At 46.0% G+C, this 18,290-nt stretch overlaps 1 protein-coding gene across 3 annotated transcripts in view; it reads right to left on the bottom strand.

Moving 5' to 3' along the window:
- Sh3gl3 (SH3 domain containing GRB2 like 3, endophilin A3) overlaps positions 1–18,290 on the bottom strand; it is a 135,133-nt gene that overhangs the window by 25,201 nt on the left and 91,642 nt on the right. For 2 of the 3 annotated variants that reach the window (XM_034509362.2, XM_034509370.2), the window contains exons 4-8: positions 17,496–17,639; positions 15,006–15,139; positions 12,360–12,518; positions 5,565–5,668; positions 4,447–4,556 (exon numbers count right to left, since the gene is read on the bottom strand). In XM_034509362.2, coding sequence (XP_034365253.1) covers positions 4,447–4,556; positions 5,565–5,668; positions 12,360–12,518; positions 15,006–15,139; positions 17,496–17,639 — 651 coding nt within the window. The remainder of the gene's footprint in view (positions 1–4,446; positions 4,557–5,564; positions 5,669–12,359; positions 12,519–15,005; positions 15,140–17,495; positions 17,640–18,290) is intronic. The other variant, XM_034509377.2, reaches the window with a different exon arrangement.

Below are 18,290 nucleotides of genomic sequence, written 5' to 3'. Positions count from 1 at the left end.
AAGCATGAGGTCCTCAGTTCAGATCTCTGGGGGTTGAGGGTGGGGAAGCCACTGAGTGGCAGCACCTGCCTGTAACCCCCAGCACAAAAGGACAGGGACAGGTTTGACTCCTAGCTAGCAGCCAGGGGATCTGATGTCTGATGCCTTCTTCTGGCTTTTGAGAGCACCTGCACACAGGTGCACACCCCTCCACACAGATACACCCCCATACTATATACACAATCTTTAAAAATATAGTTAAGGGGCCAAGGACATAGCTCAGCTGGTAGGACTTGCCTAACATGCAGAGAGCCTTGGGTTCATTTCATAGTACCACATAAGCATGGAACGGTGACACATAAACCTGGCACAGTGGCACAAGTCTATACTCCTGGCCAGAGTCAAAGGGAGATCTCAAGTCCTCTGTCACTAGCTCTGACAGTAAAGCAAAGAGCCGTAAGCCAAGGAATGCATGTGGCCTCCAGAGAGTGAAAAAGACAAGACGTGGGTTCTCTCCTAGAGCTTCCAGAAAGAACACCAATCTCTGGATAGGTCCCCAGAACTATAGGGTGAAGAAATGTTACCCTATATACATGCAGCTTTATGTCACAAGACGCATGGTAGTTTGTTAAGAAGCTATAGAAAACCAATACAATTAAAGAAAACTTGAGCATAAATTCAACATAAATGGAAGCTAAATGAATGGATACACAGTAAGCCACAAAGTGAGACATCCTCAGAGAGCAGGTATGGAAAGTAAGCCACAACAGAGACACAGAGAAAGAGCCCAAAGCCACACAGAGCCTCAGAGGCCTGTTGTCCCAGCACTTGGAAGTTGGAGGCAGGAGGATCAGCAGTTTAAGGTCATCCTCAGCTGCAGAATAATTCTGCAGTCAATCGGGTATAAATGACATGCTGTCTCAAAAAAACAATAATAATAATCATAACACTAATAATAGAAGTTTAAAAGGGGAAATCTGAGGGAAAATAAGAAAGGTGTTTAAGGTAATAAAGATATCCACATTTATTAATGATGTGCATAACTAAGTTTAAATGTAAAGGCTCAGTGAGAATGGAGGAAGAAAAGGGACCCACTTTCTCATCGTTCTGACATCTCACACTGCCATTCTCAACATTACTCACCAATTAACAGGAAGCAAGAGCCAGCAAGGAAACAGAGGCAGACAACTCTGTCTAACCTGGCCTGCCACTCAGAACAACAATAGAGGCAGACAATGTGGTCTAAACAGACCTGCCACTCAGAACAACCAGCAAGAGTGAAACAGATTGTTTTCAAGGGCACACAGAACATTTGCCAAGATGGGTCATGCTCTGGGACATAAGACAAGTTTCAAAACTGTGTTACAGGATAAATTCATACAAACGGACTATTTGAACAAAAGAGAGTTGAGTGGCAGAAGAAATGGGTTAGAGAGAATGAAATTGTTTCTTGTGCAAGGGAGGGTTGAGTCCATGCAAGTGTGTACATGTGTGTAGGAGTGTGTGCACCTATGTGGACCATCTTGTTAGTGATAGAGGTCAGTCTCAGGTGCTGCTCCTCTGGAGCCATCCACCTTTTTTATTTTGGACACGGTCTTTTACTGGCCAGGAGCTCCAGGGATCTGCCTGTCTCTGTCACAACAGTACTGGGACTGTAAACGTCCTTAAAACATTCTCCATAACAAACCCATCTTCCCTTAAGTTGCATATGCCTGGTACTTTTGTAATTGCTGGAGAACACTGCTGAGAACAATGAAAGATATCAGGAAATGAAAGCTAGACAGCTTGTGATGCAGACCAGAGCATGCTGTACAACTGTCATAAACTCCCTACAGTGATCTGCAGATTCTACCCAAACAAAACTAAAATCAGAATGTGTTCTATTTGGAGAGATAAGAAAACTAATGCTAAAATTCATGAGGAAATGCAAACAAACAAACCTAGAAAGTCAACAGCAAACAGTAAGAAACAAAACCCAAAGATAAAAGACATGGCCTGGTTCCAAGACATAAAACTGCAGACCTTGGCACAAGAAGCTATGAGAGTTCAGAGATGTGGCCATTGTGTGTGTGTGTGTGTGTGTGTGTGTGTGTGTGTGTGTGTGTGTTAGAGACAGACAGACAGACAGACAGAGACAGAGACAGAGAGACAGACAGGCAGACAGGCAGAGATCTACTTCCCTGATCTCTAACATCCAATTGCAACAGTTCAGTGGAAGCTGTAACTTCAGTGGGAAACAGGCAACTGCATGCAAAGCAGAAAGAACAAGAGAGGGGCATTTTAAGACTTCTGAGTGAAGGGAGTCATGTGTAAAACATGATTATTTATTTTTAAATGGTGGTTATAAGAAATATGGATGGGCAGAGTGTGTATGGGGCAGTAAAGAAGTTAAAGCCTCAGCTGCCATATCAGGAAAATGTAAGGGACTCAAAACAACATGAGAATAATCCAAACTTCTTACTCTAAACTGTGGGATTAAACATCAATCATTAATAGAGTGGAAACACAACGGGAAGTGATTTCTTTAGGAGCAAGAACTGAGTCTGGGGGTGAGAGGACCTGCTGTTCCTCACAGCTGTAACCTTCAAGTTTCATTTTCTATTTAAGACAGATGCAGATTACACTGCTAGTTTTGAATTTTCACTGAAAGAAAAAAATCCCATGACAATGGTAGGGTTCTCTGGCCGTGTGTGTAACAAGAACAGCTGAGCATCTAGGAGCAAAGCAGATGAACACCAACCCAAGTCTCACACCTGCACAAAGAGAAACCATCTGACTGTGGGCTTCAGAAGAAGGGTGGAGAAATTGTCTCCAGCATCCAAGGTAGAGAGTGCTCAACACCCCACAGCAAACACACACAAGTCTCTGGTCTGTGACAAGACACACAGAGTGTGCATGGAAGGCTACACGTGTATCTCAAAGGACTTCTGCTTAGCCTCTGTAACAACCTGACATGACAGAGCTCAGCAGTAGATATAGAAATAATCTAATTATAAGATGGGTAAAGACCTGATGAGATGTTTCACCTAGAAAACAAACACAGTAGATTCCTAAGAGCATGACTCTCCATAGTGGTCATCAATGTGGCTAAAATAAAAGGCAACAGCACTGCCGTACCACACAGAGACACAGACCCAGTCATGTTGCCGGTCGGAACATAAGATGGTTCAGCCACTCGGGTGGCTTGACAAAGACCTAACCTAGATATTAAGGAATAGGTTTTTTTTTTAAGTAGTAGAAACCATAGAATAATTCTGAGCACAGAGAGACTTCTGAGAAGGACACAAAATATACAAATCATAAACAAGAATATCGATAAAGTTGGCTACACCCAAATAAGAGTGTCTATGTCCTCAAAACAAATTAAGAAAAATAAAATGAACAAAATAAAACACTTCTCGAAGTTTGAAGGTAAGCATCAGAAAGCTGTTAATAACCCATATGTAATGGTTTCCTACAGATCACTAAGGCAAGGCAATCTTTTTTACAAGAAAACAAATGAAGCACCTTAAATATAGAAAAATATCTAATTCAGTGATTTCAGAAAGGTCAAAATGGAAATTGAACACCATGTTTTATGTAGCAATGCTTGACAAAAATTGAGGTCTGGCACACATCAACATAGTGTAACCATTTTAGAGTGTCACTTGGCAATACCCACTGTCATTTAGATGCCAGCAGCACAGCCCCACTCCTTGCTTTGATGCTGACTCAGAAATTTCATTTCTAGAAAGTCTTGCTTAGCTGCATATAAAGGCAGATAAGGGCAGACACTGTTGCAATTAACAGGGGCCATGAAGTGGCTAAAGACAATAGGAAAGGTCTATGTATCACATAGACATAACCACAATAAAGAGAAATGCATTTTGGGAAGAAAACTGCACAACAACAAGTTGCTTTTGTTAAGTATTATGTTAAATGTGAAATACGTGTGCCAGCCACAGATAGGACGATATTCATACACAGTCATTAGGATAGGTTAGGCCTAGGGAGGAGACCAGATGCAGTTGAAAATCATATAGAGGGCATGTGAAAATATACACCATATGAATCTTTTCTAGGTTAGCTTTACTCTACATTGTATTTAAAACCCAACAGTACAGTACTGGAGATGGTGTCAGGGACATCTCAGGAGCTCAGAGAGTGCTAACTAAAACTGCCTAACAATTGGGAAGATAATCTGAAAGGTGTTAAACCTTTAAGTATAAAAAGATAGCATAGCATCCATGGTTCTCTAGCCAAGGGACAGTCTAGTGGCTACAAGAGATGGCATTAGTACACAAAGGACTTCTTCACAAAGGACTGGCTTTCGAATTTTGAACACATGAACATTAGAATTGGGAAAGGAGGGGAGCCCATCAATCAACCAAGGAAAGTCCATTAGTTTCTCAGGGCATTCCCACAATAGCATCTACACCACGCAAGAACTGGAGACCCCACGTGGCCCACTTCAGATGGCTAGCTTACCTGTTATCTTTGATGAAGAGCTGGGTTCGACCCCATTGGCATCGATGGAACTCATGTCCACAGGCTTTGGCATGTATTCTTTCTTGGGGACTTTGGATGCAAGAGCTATTCTGTAACACACATGGGAAGCCAAGTCAGACCTCTGTCCCAAACAGCAGAGTCTCCACAGGCCTTTGCTTTTCTTGAAGACCAGACCCAGTGAGAGTGTGAGAGCGGGGACTGTGACACTGACTTCAGATAGCCCAGAGTGTCAGGGATACAACCAGCATGCAATTTTTCCAGTATGTGTTTGGGTTTCTAGTTGAAAATCATTTGAAAGACATGTCCTCATTTTGTCTTCTAGGCTTAGCAAATGGGTACTCCTCTAGGCTAGCTGCCTTCTTTCCTCTCTGCTGGAGAGGGAACCATCCAAATGTGCTCACACAATACCTAGATAGCCACCTGCCTCAGAAGCAAATGCTTCAAGAATGGCCTTTCCTCTGTAATGACAGCACTACTTGAAGCAAAAGTCCCTCTGAATTTATTCATTATCAGAAACATATGTAAAACAATTTTCTGTTATTAAGCCTAGTCAAAACATACGGTAGATTTAGCCCAATAATTTGATTAGGAGGGTTGCTGCATGTACTATAAATTATTATTATTGATTTTTCAGAAAGTAGGGACTGCATTGACCATGAAAGCCCCAAGACAAAGAATATTTCTTTATTACTCAAAGTATACTCTTGACTGTCATATGAACACAGTCTGGTAATGTTTTTCATGGCTTTTACAAAGTTCTGAGTATTGCTTGGCTTTCTCCCCATCCCTAGATGCTGGGGGGTGGAGCACATGCTCTACCCCTCAACAGGTAAATGGAGAGCTAACCCAAGTCAGCAAGGAAGCCACAGGAGTGGACTTCTCAGACCAGCCACAATGCTTGCACGCTCTAGAAATGGGGTACCTAAAGGGAGTACCGATAAAAATAGAGAGGAAAATAAGTCATTCCTCATCTCATACACAACCTGAAAGCAGACTAGAGAACATGTTAAACAGAATTGGAAGGAGGGACTGAGAAACAGAGACAGAGACTGGCTGCTCCAGGGCTACCCCTGCCTAAGCAGGGAGAAGGTGCTTACCGCAGCTCTAGCTTGTTCTGCAGGTCCTGGAGGATCTCGGTGGACTGCCTGTGATAGTCTAATGCCGCCTCAACAAACACAGCCAGCTGGCTGACTTGCTCTACCTGTGGCAAAAGTGCAGAGTTACTCCCTGCCAGCCAGAACCCTTGGGATATACAGAACAAACAGGAAGCCAGTGAAAGGAGCCCAGCTCTGCAAGGCAGCTTGGCAACTGCCTGAGCCCTGGTCCATTTCATCTCATCCCATCTTGGAGACCTAGAATCATGAGGGTCACATCAGAGCTATAGAGGCTGGAAAAACACTTAAATTGGTTTGTTACTCTGAATCTGCTGTAACTCCACCAAATACCTTTTTTTACAGTTATAAGATTATATCCTTAGATTTCTTTTTAATGCTCTAAAAGTCATGGATCTGAAGACAGCAGGAAAGCACTTTCCCAACTGTAAATGAAACCAGTGGTAGGCATGTGAGCTTGCTTAGGGGAATGTCGCTGTGAGCACTCTCTAGTTAAGCCAGACTAAGAAACAAGGAACTAATCCATGTTCAGAGAAAGTGGAGACACGTGGCAAGTCACACCTGTTCCAGGGCAAATAAATGTCCCCTGCATTTCTGTTGCCACCCAACAAAACATTTTCCCTGAAACATACAGCAGAAAGGATGAGCCATGGAGACTACATTATTCCTATTACCCACAAATTGACATGTTCGTGAAAGTAGTGGCTGATCACAGTGGCACTTGGTGGGGAGGCTTGAGAGAGGATTGTGACAGGGTCCCATGTGGCCCACATCTGCCTCACACTCATTATATAGCCAAGGCTGGCCTTGGACTGCCTCCTCCTCCACACAAGTGCTGAGAGGTTTTGTTTTTAAGCAGTTTGTAAGAGAGTCCCCGAAGAGCTACAGGCTTGAAGAAGAGCCCAAGAGCAACCTGCATCCGTGGGGTTGAAGAACCACTACAGCAAATCAGGATTAAGTTTATTTCTAGAACCTTCTGTAGCAAGCCCCAAAAGACTGAGGTGATTCCTCCCAACCACCCATTCCCAGCCCAAACCTCAGAAACTCCATATTTCAACAGAGATACGGATCAAAACCACCCACCCGTCCCAGGCTTCTTCCAAACAGCCTTTTCTTACACAGCATTCTAACCATCTGAGGCAAGATCTTGTGGTTCCTCATTCTGCCATCTGCCTCTCCAGCGGGGCCAAATGGGGAGCTGCATTTGCTTTCGTGTATTGTTGAGAACTCCTTCAGTTGCCCACCCTTTACTTTTCCTACCCTCTTTTTAAAAGCACAGCTTCAATATGTGTTTCCAATATACATAGAGCCCACTTATGCCAGGAATGCAGTGGGCACACGCATCACTAAGGAAAGCCCTGGCATTGTACTTGCCTTACCATGCTCTGTGGCTAGAAAAAAGTCCTGGCCTTCCATCTCCAAAAACCCAATAAACAAAACAAGGACAGCCTGGCCCCTGCAAAATCCCAAGGACTTCTTACATTTCACCTCTTTGGCTTTTACGAACACTTTTGAACCAGTCCAGCACCACAGCCTGACATGATCATGGCAGAATCTAAGAACAGAACACTGCTCCCTTGCAATGCTACAGCTGCATGCTCGGTGCAAATCGCCATGACCTCTCTGTCTTTAGGAATATTAAAGTGTCTGTTCTGAACCTCATTTTAACTAAGCCTGCCATTTGCAAAACTCAAAGATGGCTAAAGGCAACCAGGTGAATAACCCGATCGTGCACGTGCGGATCACACTTATTGTGCACACAGAAGTGGGAGCCACTACTATCCTCTCTGGCGGCTAAGATCGTGCAACTCGAAACTGCATCTGGAACCCTTCCCTTTTAGCTGACTTTGGGAAGGTGATGGATCCCAGAGCCCCTGAACGCTTGGGAGACAGTAACAGCACTCCACGTGGTGCCTGCTCATAAGGGGGCCAGGGAAAGCCCTGAGCAACAAACGTTACTAGACTCAGCTCCTCCTACAGAGCACGAAGGCAAGTCAGATCCAAACTGGATTATGTCTGTCACTGTCATAAGCCAGAAGCTTACATCTGCTTCCTAGGATGAGAGCTGTGTGCTGGGAACCAGCAGAGATGGCTTCTGCTTCCAAGGGTACAACTTGAACTAAATACCTAGAAAGACAGAGACAAGCTGGTTTATATTCTTTAAGCCACAGTGCTGCTTGTGGTCACTTGTTACAGGAGCCATAGAAAACGAACAACACTGTTTTCTTCTCTTCTCAAACCAAGAGAATTCTAAGGGTGGTAGCACGGCTCAGGGTCTCCACTTCCCAGGGATAGAAGCTGCTGTCTTAAGACTCATGGAAACAAACTGCTACCTTAGCCCTAGGCTAGGGCCCTTGGTCTTCTCTGGGCTGGGGGCTGGGGAGAAAACAAACAGCACAGACTCAACCCCCACCCATGGCAGGCACTGAATGCTGCATCAGAATTGTGCCACCTATGCACACATGTAATTCTATAACCCACTGCAGACTGATGGATAAGCTCCAGAATATGAGGCTGCTGGGAGTATTTGGGCACTGGGAATGAGGCAGAGTCTAGATGCCAGGGGATTAGAGTTACCAGGAGTTGTGGAACCCCCAGGGACATTCATGTGAGATCTGAGCATGAGTCAGGACATTTGAGCCAACAACAATGGAACTTGGCTTACCCAAAGGGGTGGGACTCAAAGACTGTAGCCTACGAAGACCCTCAAGCTCAACTCTCTGAAAGAGGACCATAGAAATGGTGGCTGGGGAGAAACAGGCCCCAACCCAGATGCCTGGATGCCACAGTGTGGTTGGCATTGAAGCTGGCAAGCTAGTGTCTCTCGTAGCCAAAGCACATGATCGCTGTGAGGGACATCTTCTATTTCAAATGTGATAATTCAAGTGATGTCTCATTGCCATGCTTAAGATCACTGCTTTTACTTTATTTTTCTTTTTTTTCTTTTTTTTTTTTTTTGATTCCTCAAAGGAGCTTGAATTTCTGGATGTTTTTTTCATTGAACCTGAGTTCAGATCCATGAACTCCACATTAAAAGAAAGAAAGATAGACAGGAAAGGAAAAAGAAAAAGAAAAGAAAACCGTTTGTAGTGGTGTGCCACTGTAATCCCAGTGCTGGAGAGCTGGAGACAGAGGATCCCTGTGGCTTGCTGGCAGCCAGTCTAGCCAAACTGGTAAGCTCTAGGTCCAGGGAGAGACTCTATTTTAAACAAAAAGTGGGAGGTGATGGAGAACACCCAAAATCAACCTGTGGCCTCCACACATGCACATGTACACACACAGACACACACACACACACACACACACACACACACACACACACAGAAAGAGACAGATAGACAGACAGACAGGCACAGACACAGATACACAGACACACAGACACATAGACACATAGACACATACACAGACAGACACAGGGAAACCTAAAGAAAATACTTCTCTGAACCAATGAAAAGAACCCAGGAATCTGGAATCTAGTCATTCCATTGGTCTGTGGATGGATGAAGGGAAGCCTCTGGCTATGGGATCTGTCACCTAGTAACTGTTGCAAGACCCTGGCCTCTTCAGGCTGAAATGGACACTTTTTAAATGTATTATGTCTGGTTTCTTCTAAGATCAATGGCTGCCATTTAATAATGTCAAGTTGGAAGGACTCAGAGGAGAAGAGTCAAACCTATGGATGATGTGTTATCCCCAGGAAATGGCTAGGAAGCCTCAGAGCCAACCTCTTGCCTGCTGTAGCCCCGCCTGAGTAGTGAACTGTGTGGCACATGGACACTTCTTCAAAAGGAGGTGCACTCTGGGTACCAGTCACAATCTGGCACAGGAGAATTAAGTCATGAGCCGGCCCCTAAGACTCGTGGAAATGGCGAGAGCCCACCCACTCTCAGGCTTAAACGGCTGCCCAGTGGAGTCAGCTGACCTCAAGCAAGACGTGAGGCCCTCGGGTCTTAAATCTAGCTCTTCCCAACAAATCAGCCAAGACTGAGATTCTTCCCTATTCCTCCATCCCACATCAGCCTGGAATAGAAGGGTAGATCAAAGTGACATTGTTTAGGGATGGTGGAACAAACAACTCAAGACACACACACACACACACACACACACACACGAGTCACACGAGGACAGTCCCTAGGTTGAGATTTCACGTATAGCTGGACACGCATGGGGGTGCCAGAGTGTGGATCCAGCTAGACTCACCTGCTGGTTTCTCAGTTACAAGAATGCAGACTGGAAGGTTTATATTGCCTGAAGAGAAAGCAGCATGTAAGGACTATAGACTCGGGGACTGAGCCCATTCTAAAAACTTCCACAAACAGCCTGGCAGCCAGAAAGCTCATGGAGGAGCTAGTTATATGATCTTCATTTGGAGACCCAAGGAAGACGAAGTTTGTTCACTGCATTCAAAGCTCCTCTCAGGTAAAGCTTCGGCAAACACTTTTTCTATTACACGGGCTGATAAAGTAGTTGCTGTACTGGGCCTGGAGAGAAGGCTCCACACTTGGGCACTGCTGCCCTCCCAGAGGACCCACATGGCACTCACCGCCAGTGTAACGCTAACATCAGGGGATCTTCTGCCCTCTTGGCCTCCACAGGCAGTGTTCTCACATGGTGAGCATCCATCCACACAGACAAGGTATCCACACAGACAAGGTATCCACACAGACAAGGTATCTACACATAACTGGTGTTTTAAGCTCTTGTTATAGCTTATCCAGGACAGTGGGAGATGAGGGCTAGAGGCAGTGAGTGCATCTGAGCCCTGGAGGGTGGGATTTTAGCCTTTGAATTCCTGGTACCACAGAAGCATATGCAGGAAGTAACAAGGCCTGAGCACAGCATCTCAAATACTTCTCGGTGAGTTTCCTCTGCTTACTCATTTCCTTGGAGCGAATGCTTGCAAGTCCTGATTCCATTCCCTCCTTGTGTGGATGAGACTGGAGCCTATCCTTAACAGTATACCTTACTCTGCCCTATAACTGGCTCTCATGGTCAGTGAGGGATGCTCACCCAGTGTCAGCATCTTTTATGGTGTTCTGGTGGAAGAGCCATGCTGGCTCTATGTTGAGAGGCTGCCATCCATCAACTGAGGTAGTTAGAAAGGAGGAAGTGGAATTTTGACACTTTGGCCCTGGGACACACCACCAACACAGTTGATCAAAAGGTTAATAATTACAGTTACCGGAGGCTCACACCAGATACCTGACTCCTTTGTCAACTTCTCAATTAGACAGAATCCAAACCAGTGTCTGCTGCAGCTGAGTTCCCCAAATCTCCTCCCAACAATGATGAACCATCTCCCACTCGTGTTTGGAGGGAGCCATGGCCCTTCTGCTATCTGCTTTCTGCTATCTGCTCCCCAAAGCCCCACGTTAACAGCCATGTCGAGTGTGCCGCAGTGTGAACACAAATGCTCTCGAGGGTCACATACTGAGGGTTTGGTCCAGAGATAATGGCGATATTTTGTAATTTCTGGAACTTTAAGAAATAAAGCCTAGTTTAGTGTAAATAAGTCATCAGATGGATACAGGGGATAGTAAGGCTGTCTCTGTCTCCCTCTCTCTGTCTCTGTCTCTCTCTGCCCCCTCTCCCTCTCCTCTCTTCCCACCCTGCATTTCTTCTCTGACTACTCTAAGGGCAACATCTGCCCCCACCCCCTGTGATGCTCCATGACTCCGTAACATGGAGATAATGGAGCCAGCGAGCCGTGGTCTGAGACCTGCAGCCCCTGAGACAAAGCTCACCTTCCTCCTTTTAAGTTGCTCTCTCAGGTGTCTGTCCCAGTACACTAAAGTCTAGCCAATTCAGGGTCTAAGCACTGTCAAATCCATCAGATGGTGTGTCCCAGCTTACAGACCTACTATGTTTGACAAGAATTAAAGGAGTCCAGTCATGTTTACCCAGAACCATAATGATATCCTAGAGGAAAACCCATCCGTCACCAACCACTCTGAAGCACAGCTCCCAGCCATGAAAAAAAGCAGGCACGGCCACAAAGGCCAAGTGACCAAGGGTGGACACAAAGTTGGTGACCAAGAGGTATCAGAGCTCTGTGGACTGAATAACCATGGCCTTGGCTTCATGGAGGCAGAGCTGGGGGGAGGTGGGGGAGATGGATGAAAAACAAGGTTAGAGTTAAAAAAAAAAAAACACAAAAAACCACCCAACCTCAGCAGGAAGGTTATTAGCACTTCTTCTCCCCTCCCACCAGATCACACCCACAGTTTGTTCTGCCAGCGATGGGCAATGCTGGCATTAGCCTGTGAGACACCAAGAGTCAGCTGGAGGTTTTTACACTTTAACTGGTCAACAGGAGAGAGAATGCCGGGCCACAAGGACATGGAAAAGACTAGGGAAACCCCTTCCAAGTCTGAAGAAAGAGAAGGAGGTTGATCTGCTAGATAACACAGTGACCAGTGAGTCTCCTCAGCTATAAACCTGACAATGGGAAAGGGCGAGACAGATCTTCACCCCAGAACGTGCTGTTCCAGCTCAGCAAACCTACAGCTCTAAACCACAAATGCTGTGGCCTTAAACACAAAGGCTGTTCTCCTGGGCCATCTTCTGCTACAAGGCCACCCCAGAGACAAGCAGCCCCACCAAGGACTACGGCTTCAGTCAGGGACTGCTGACTGTCTTTCACAGTATGTAAGGCAGAAAGCTACAGTTACAGAACATTCTAGAAACTTCCATAACAATTAAAGTTTTAGAGCTTCTCATGCTCACACATATACAATGGTGTTTTACTCGTGTGCATTACTGTTTGGTTTAAATACTTACATCATTTTCTAAAAAATTAAACATGCTTCTTTCGGCCAACTCCTTTGACTCTTCAAACTTTTCTACTGCTTGTCTGATTTCTTCCTCGGGGATCTTACCTACCCGCCTCTTTTTATAATCATAATCCAGGCGGCGGCCTTCCAGCTTTCTCAGGTGGTGCTGAAAAGAGAAAGGAAGTGCTCACTCACTGAGTGTTAACTCATGCAGTAATGAGACTCACACCTCGGTGTGTGTGTGCAAGTACACACATTGTCTTTCTTAAGTCTATGGAAATACTCATTCCTTTTTCTTGGACTAAATTCTACCTGCTGCTGTTTGAGAATTCCATGCATACATATGAATGTTAACCTGAGCCAATGCCCATTCTCTCTCCTTTATCTTCTCCCCTCCTCCCACCACCAGCATCTCTTTCCCTTCCCAACCTCATGTGCTCTTTCTTTTAAATCCATGGAGGCCATTCAGCCTTGTCAATTGCACAAGGACACAGAGCCACCTGCTGGAGCACCCCTCAGGAAAACTGACTTTCCTCTGTCCTCCAGAGGCCATCACCAGTCCTCAGCTACGGGGCAGGGCATTGTGAGCCTTGGCCCTACCCACTCTTCAGGTAGAAAACTGTTACATCCTCTGCTCTGCACCCTCTGCCTCCTTCTGAAGGCTGCCCACACAGCCAAGCATTCAGAATGTTTACAGATGGACACATGATGGGCAAGAGGTGGGCAGCAGGTGAGAGAACAAGAGTCTGTGTGGAGCATAGGGAAGGATGCAGTGCCCTCACTCAGGTAACCCTTCCTAACTGGCTCCACAGGACTCCCTCCCTCCAGTTCTGTTAAAGTACACAACCTCTAACCACACTAACTCTACAAAAAATAAGAATATCTCTGTTGCCAATTCCTCCCTAAAAAGCTAACTACAAAATAATAATAGTAACAGCAACAGTAACAATAATAGTAATGCATGTCTAAAGGGAGTTACTGCCCAGTGAGAGGGAAAGATGGACAGCCAGAAGAGCTCACAGCCCACAGGCACAGGAGGCGTGCCTTAGAGTCTGGAAAGGGAACAGAGAACTTCCCAGGGAAAATAACATCTATGGTGAGATCAGAGGCACTTGGGTGAGAAAAAGCAACAATCATAGAGCAAGACTGTCACCTGGGGACAGGAGGAGACTGCAGAGGTCAGACAGGGAATGGGGAGCAAGAAGACCACAGAGGCCAGGAGGTGATGACGGTGATGGTGCTTGATCTTCACACAAGGCCAGGGTCGGCTCCTGAGGGCTTGAATCTTAGGAAGATTCCTCTGGCTGAGGACTGGAGCCTGGCCCAGAGTCAAGGGACGCTGTGGTGATAGGTTTAAATACCACAGGGAGAAATCAACACAAGCAGGAAGACCCAACATGTGGGAAGGAAGATAGGTCTTGATGGGGTGAGAGGGATGGACCTGATGCCCAGTGTGGACTGGGGATATGCTTCCCCTGGGATGGAAGGAAGGGGTGACAGGTGAGGGGATTTAGGGGTGTTCAAATAAGGAGGAGGAAGCAAAAAGGCAGCTTTCACTTCTCATCTAGCCTTCCTGGGTCCTTCTCTCATGCCTTCTGCTTTTGGAATAAACTCTGAATGCAGATAAAGGCATCTGGGGTTCTCCAGGACTCCCAGTCTCCCCTCCCTCCATAGCTACTTGGTCTTCACCCTGTGTCCTGGACTCCTGGACATCATAACCCTGGCCCTCAGCAAGATGAGCTGCCTATTTACCCCAGCCCAGTCAGCCTGGATAGCTCCTCAGACGCCTTTCCTCGTCCAGCTAAGCTGAGGATGGTGCCCATCCTCAGGTGTCCCCGCTCCTTTCTCCACCATTTGTTTCCCTACCACAAGTCTATATGCTTCAGAAGGGCACAGGCCTCATCTGTTTGTTGCAAGGACTCACTACATAGCCCAAGTTCTCCTTAACTCGTGAACTCGGTGGCTACACTGTTAAAACTGTCTGGGCCTGAAAAGATGACAACAAACCAAAGGTTCAAATGAGTTTGCAGCTGAAGGGAGATGATGTCAATCAAGCTTGAGGGCAGTGAGTTATTCTCTACAACACCACAAGAGGGCCTGGACCTTCAGCGCAGAAGTCTGGCAGCCTGCATTGCTCCGAGCTGGTCTGCACATCTGCAAAAGCAACCAGGCTGAACGAGACCTGGAAGTCCACAGAGACACTCTGAACAACAATTTCTTACAGGTTTCCAGATGAAAACTGCCAGTTTCTAGACAATGATTTTCTCAAGAATGAATGAAATAGAATGACTACAAGTGCAATGGATCCAAACACACAACCGATATAGTGTGATATCACCAATCAAAACAATGAAGTCACTGTGTTATATGAGAAGTAGTTGCAGAAATATGATATTCAGCCTGGCTTGTAGATGACTCCGTGAGACGAAGAACAGCAAAGTGAGAGCCGGAGATTGCACCTCAATTCCCTGTCTCTGTCTGCCAGGAGAAACAGATCCCAGTACTCTTCCTCAGGAAGCCATATAATATAGTAACAGTGCAGTTTTCAACCATCAGATAAGACTGTGGTTGCCGACTCCTTGCAGAAGCCTTGGCTTTAAGTCCTGATATCTTTATAAGCAGTAACGAGCACAAGACAGCCAGGAAGACTCACCCCAATCTCTTTTAAATCTTTGTCTTGAAGTAGCTGCAGTGGGTCTATAAAAGTTTGCTTCACATTGATATCCAGAGAGTCTTTCACCTCAGCCATGAGTTTCAGGGCCTCACCAACTTCTACCAACGAGTTGCCTTGAACAGAAGAACACAATGTATCCTTCAGAATAATAGTCTAGGCTGGGGTGACACGGGGTTGGGGTACAGTGAGGCTTCACTCTAAGGCCTCTGCTTCCTGACTCAGAACAAATGGGAAAAAGAAGAAAATCTACCTGCATACCTCTCTAGCCTGCCCTCTCTCTCCCCTCTCCTTAGAAGTGAATTGGAGGATCAAAGCACTTCCACTTTGGCCATTAGATGGAGACAAAGTTCTTTTGTGGAAAATCGGGTCTGGAAACTGGCACCAAAGGTTCCTTACAAGTTCAGGGATAAAACATCTTTGCAACAAAGAAGGGATTCATTCGTGGAGATCTGTGTTAACCAATTCAGATTACAATGGAAATAAGGACTCCCTCGGCCTGCTGTGGAAGCGGTAGGAAGCCACTCTTGCACAGAGTCCTAAACTTCTGGAACCTCCCTGAGGTCTTGGGTATCAGAGATGCCCTGTGGACAGGTGGGATAGGCCCGCTCTGGTAAGGGATGCTTCCAGGATATGCATATCTTTAGTGAATTATACTCTAGTATCTGTAACTTGCAAGGCCTTTGCCACACAGTATCTGGTTGCCATGCACAGTGAGGGTTATTTGCTCTCTGGAAGACACAACTGAGGACATTGCATGAGATTAAACTATTTTATTTTATTTGATATCTTCCAAATTGATGGGGACGAGATACACTCTGTTCCTTAGATTGGACACACCTGAAGGGCCTGGTCCAAGGGCATGGGCAGTTCACTTATGCATAAGACAGGGAAAGCAATGACGGCCTCGCCTCCTTTTAAAAGGGAGTAAATTCACAGCTGGGTCCTTGCCATCTCTGGACTTTAGGGTTGGCCAGGATGCCAGTCTAACCCTCCCAGTGTCACTTCTCCTAGGAGGAGAGGTTTTTCTAAACTGAGCTGGCAAGAACTTGATTCTGAGTTGTTCCTGCATGAAAGAAGGACATCCCTTCCTAGCTTGGGTACTACTTCCTACCCCGTTGTCTGGCCCTGGCACTCCTTGTTGCCAGGGCCCAGGTATCCCAATATCAGCCCATTGAGTTATGTGGCAGAAACATTTGAAATATGCCTCTTGGGGGGGGACTGTAGAGATGTCCCATGTCCCGTAAATGTCCCATGTCAGTAAATACTTGCTGTGCACACTGGAGGACCCAAGTCTGACCTCTCCAACCCATGTAATAAAGTAAAGAGCCAGGCTTGGTGAGGCACACCTGCAATCCCAGCGCTGGGGAAATGGAGTAAACAAAACAACTGAGGCTGGCTGGTCAGCCACGCTAGAAGAACCAGCAGCTCCAAGTTCAGTGAGAGACCATGTCCCAAAGTATAAAGTGGAAAGAGACTGGTGAGGACCTCTAGATGCCACACACAAAAAGCCACCCTACACACGCACACATGCACACTCACACGTGTGTGCACGCACAATTAAATTAAAAATAAAAAGGTTCTCTCCTATATGCAGGCTTTTCAGAGCTTGAGAACGCGAAATCAAGCAAAGGAGTGTGTGTGTCAAAAGGTAGAGCACTTGAGGTTGGCCTGGTCTACATAGGGAGTTGCAGACCAGCCAGGGATGCGTGGTGAGACCTTTTCTCTAAACAAAACAAAGCCAGCCTGTCTAGATGGATGGGTGGAGAAAATGTGGTCACATACAATGGAATTTCATTCAGCTGTAAAGGAAAATGAAATCTGAAGAAAATTGGTAGTGCTGGGAAATATTATATTTGGGGAAATCACATTCAGAAGGACAAATGTGCAGACACTAAATTGTGTGTGTGTGTGTGTGTGTGTGTGTGTGTGTGTGTGTGTGTGTGTTGTGTGTGTAGCAAGAAATGGGGATGGGTTTAGGTCATAAAACTGTAAAGGGGACCATAAGAGAGAATGAGATCTCAAACGGGGAGGTTGAAGACATGCATGCATGCATGCTGCAGGAAAGCAGCCAGATGGGAGGACCAGGGAGGGCCTGGGGTGGGAAAGCCTCCAGAAGGGAAGCTACATATGGTGCTGTAGTCTGTGGGGAAAAGAGCTCATGAAAGTAAACAGAGAAGGGAGAGCTAGGAGAGACATGCACACGTATGATGTGTATACAGTGTGTTTTAATCTTTAGAGACACATGACAATGAACAAGAGATATAAAGGATGTATCAGGGTTTGATTGATTCTACCCATGGAGATGGCAGAATTATTTTATTTACCTGTTTCCTAAAACCCCTGCAATGAATATACTACTCTGGTAATATGTAAAACTATCAAATTGCAACGACACAGGCTTTCTGTACAACCAAAAGCCCACCCAGGAGGTATTATCCCCACTGTGCCAGCTGGAACAGAGATACCCACCAAAAGCAGAGTCTTCTCCAAGCTCCTTGCCATACTTCAGCATGCAGTCCCCCAGCAAGCCTTCTGTCTGTGGATAGCCGGTGGTCTTCACCTGCCCTCGGAGCTTCGACATAGTGTTCAGCATTCCTAGCTTAGCTCTGTATGCTTAAAAACATCGTCATTTGTAATTCCTTAAAGTTACAACATGCCATGACAATCACATTGCCTTTAACAAACACAGCCGCCCAAACTGAGGTCCTCACAGACGGAACACCACAGCCGATCCAGTCATGTGACTTTCCATAGGCTTTGCAGGGGGTGGGGTGCTAAGTCCACTGGCACAGCCAAGACAGCCATGAACATTACAGACCATGTTGTCAATAAATCACAGTAAGTTATATTTAGCAAGCACCAGAAGTAAGGGACCTCTAATGCTTGACATTTCCAACACCTTGGAGCTGACACCTGTGCAGCCATTTCTGCTGGGGTCAAATATGAGTGAGGACTGGAACTACTGCCAGTTCCTCATCAAAACCCTCACCCTGCTCCCAACAACAGACTCAAATGGAGGATTTGCAAGGTTATTAAAGAGGTCTAGGGAGTGCAGGCAGGAGGCAGGCCATCACCACAATGAACAGCCACCTATGTTGCTTGCCCACAACCAGCAACTTTCCCTGGGGAGGTAATAGGCAGCTGTGGCTTCTCATCTCTAACTCAAGCACTGAGTGTTTATTAGTCCTGGCTTGGTGTTTTGAATGAGAATGGCCCCCACACAGGCTCAGATGTATGATTACTTGGTCCCAGTTGTCAGAACTG

The sequence above is a fragment of the Arvicanthis niloticus genome, chromosome 1, assembly GCF_011762505.2.
Source record: "Arvicanthis niloticus isolate mArvNil1 chromosome 1, mArvNil1.pat.X, whole genome shotgun sequence".
Lineage (NCBI taxonomy): Eukaryota > Metazoa > Chordata > Mammalia > Rodentia > Muridae > Arvicanthis > Arvicanthis niloticus.
Note: the sequence above shows the minus strand (reverse complement) of the source record. Positions and strands in the feature narration are given on the sequence as shown.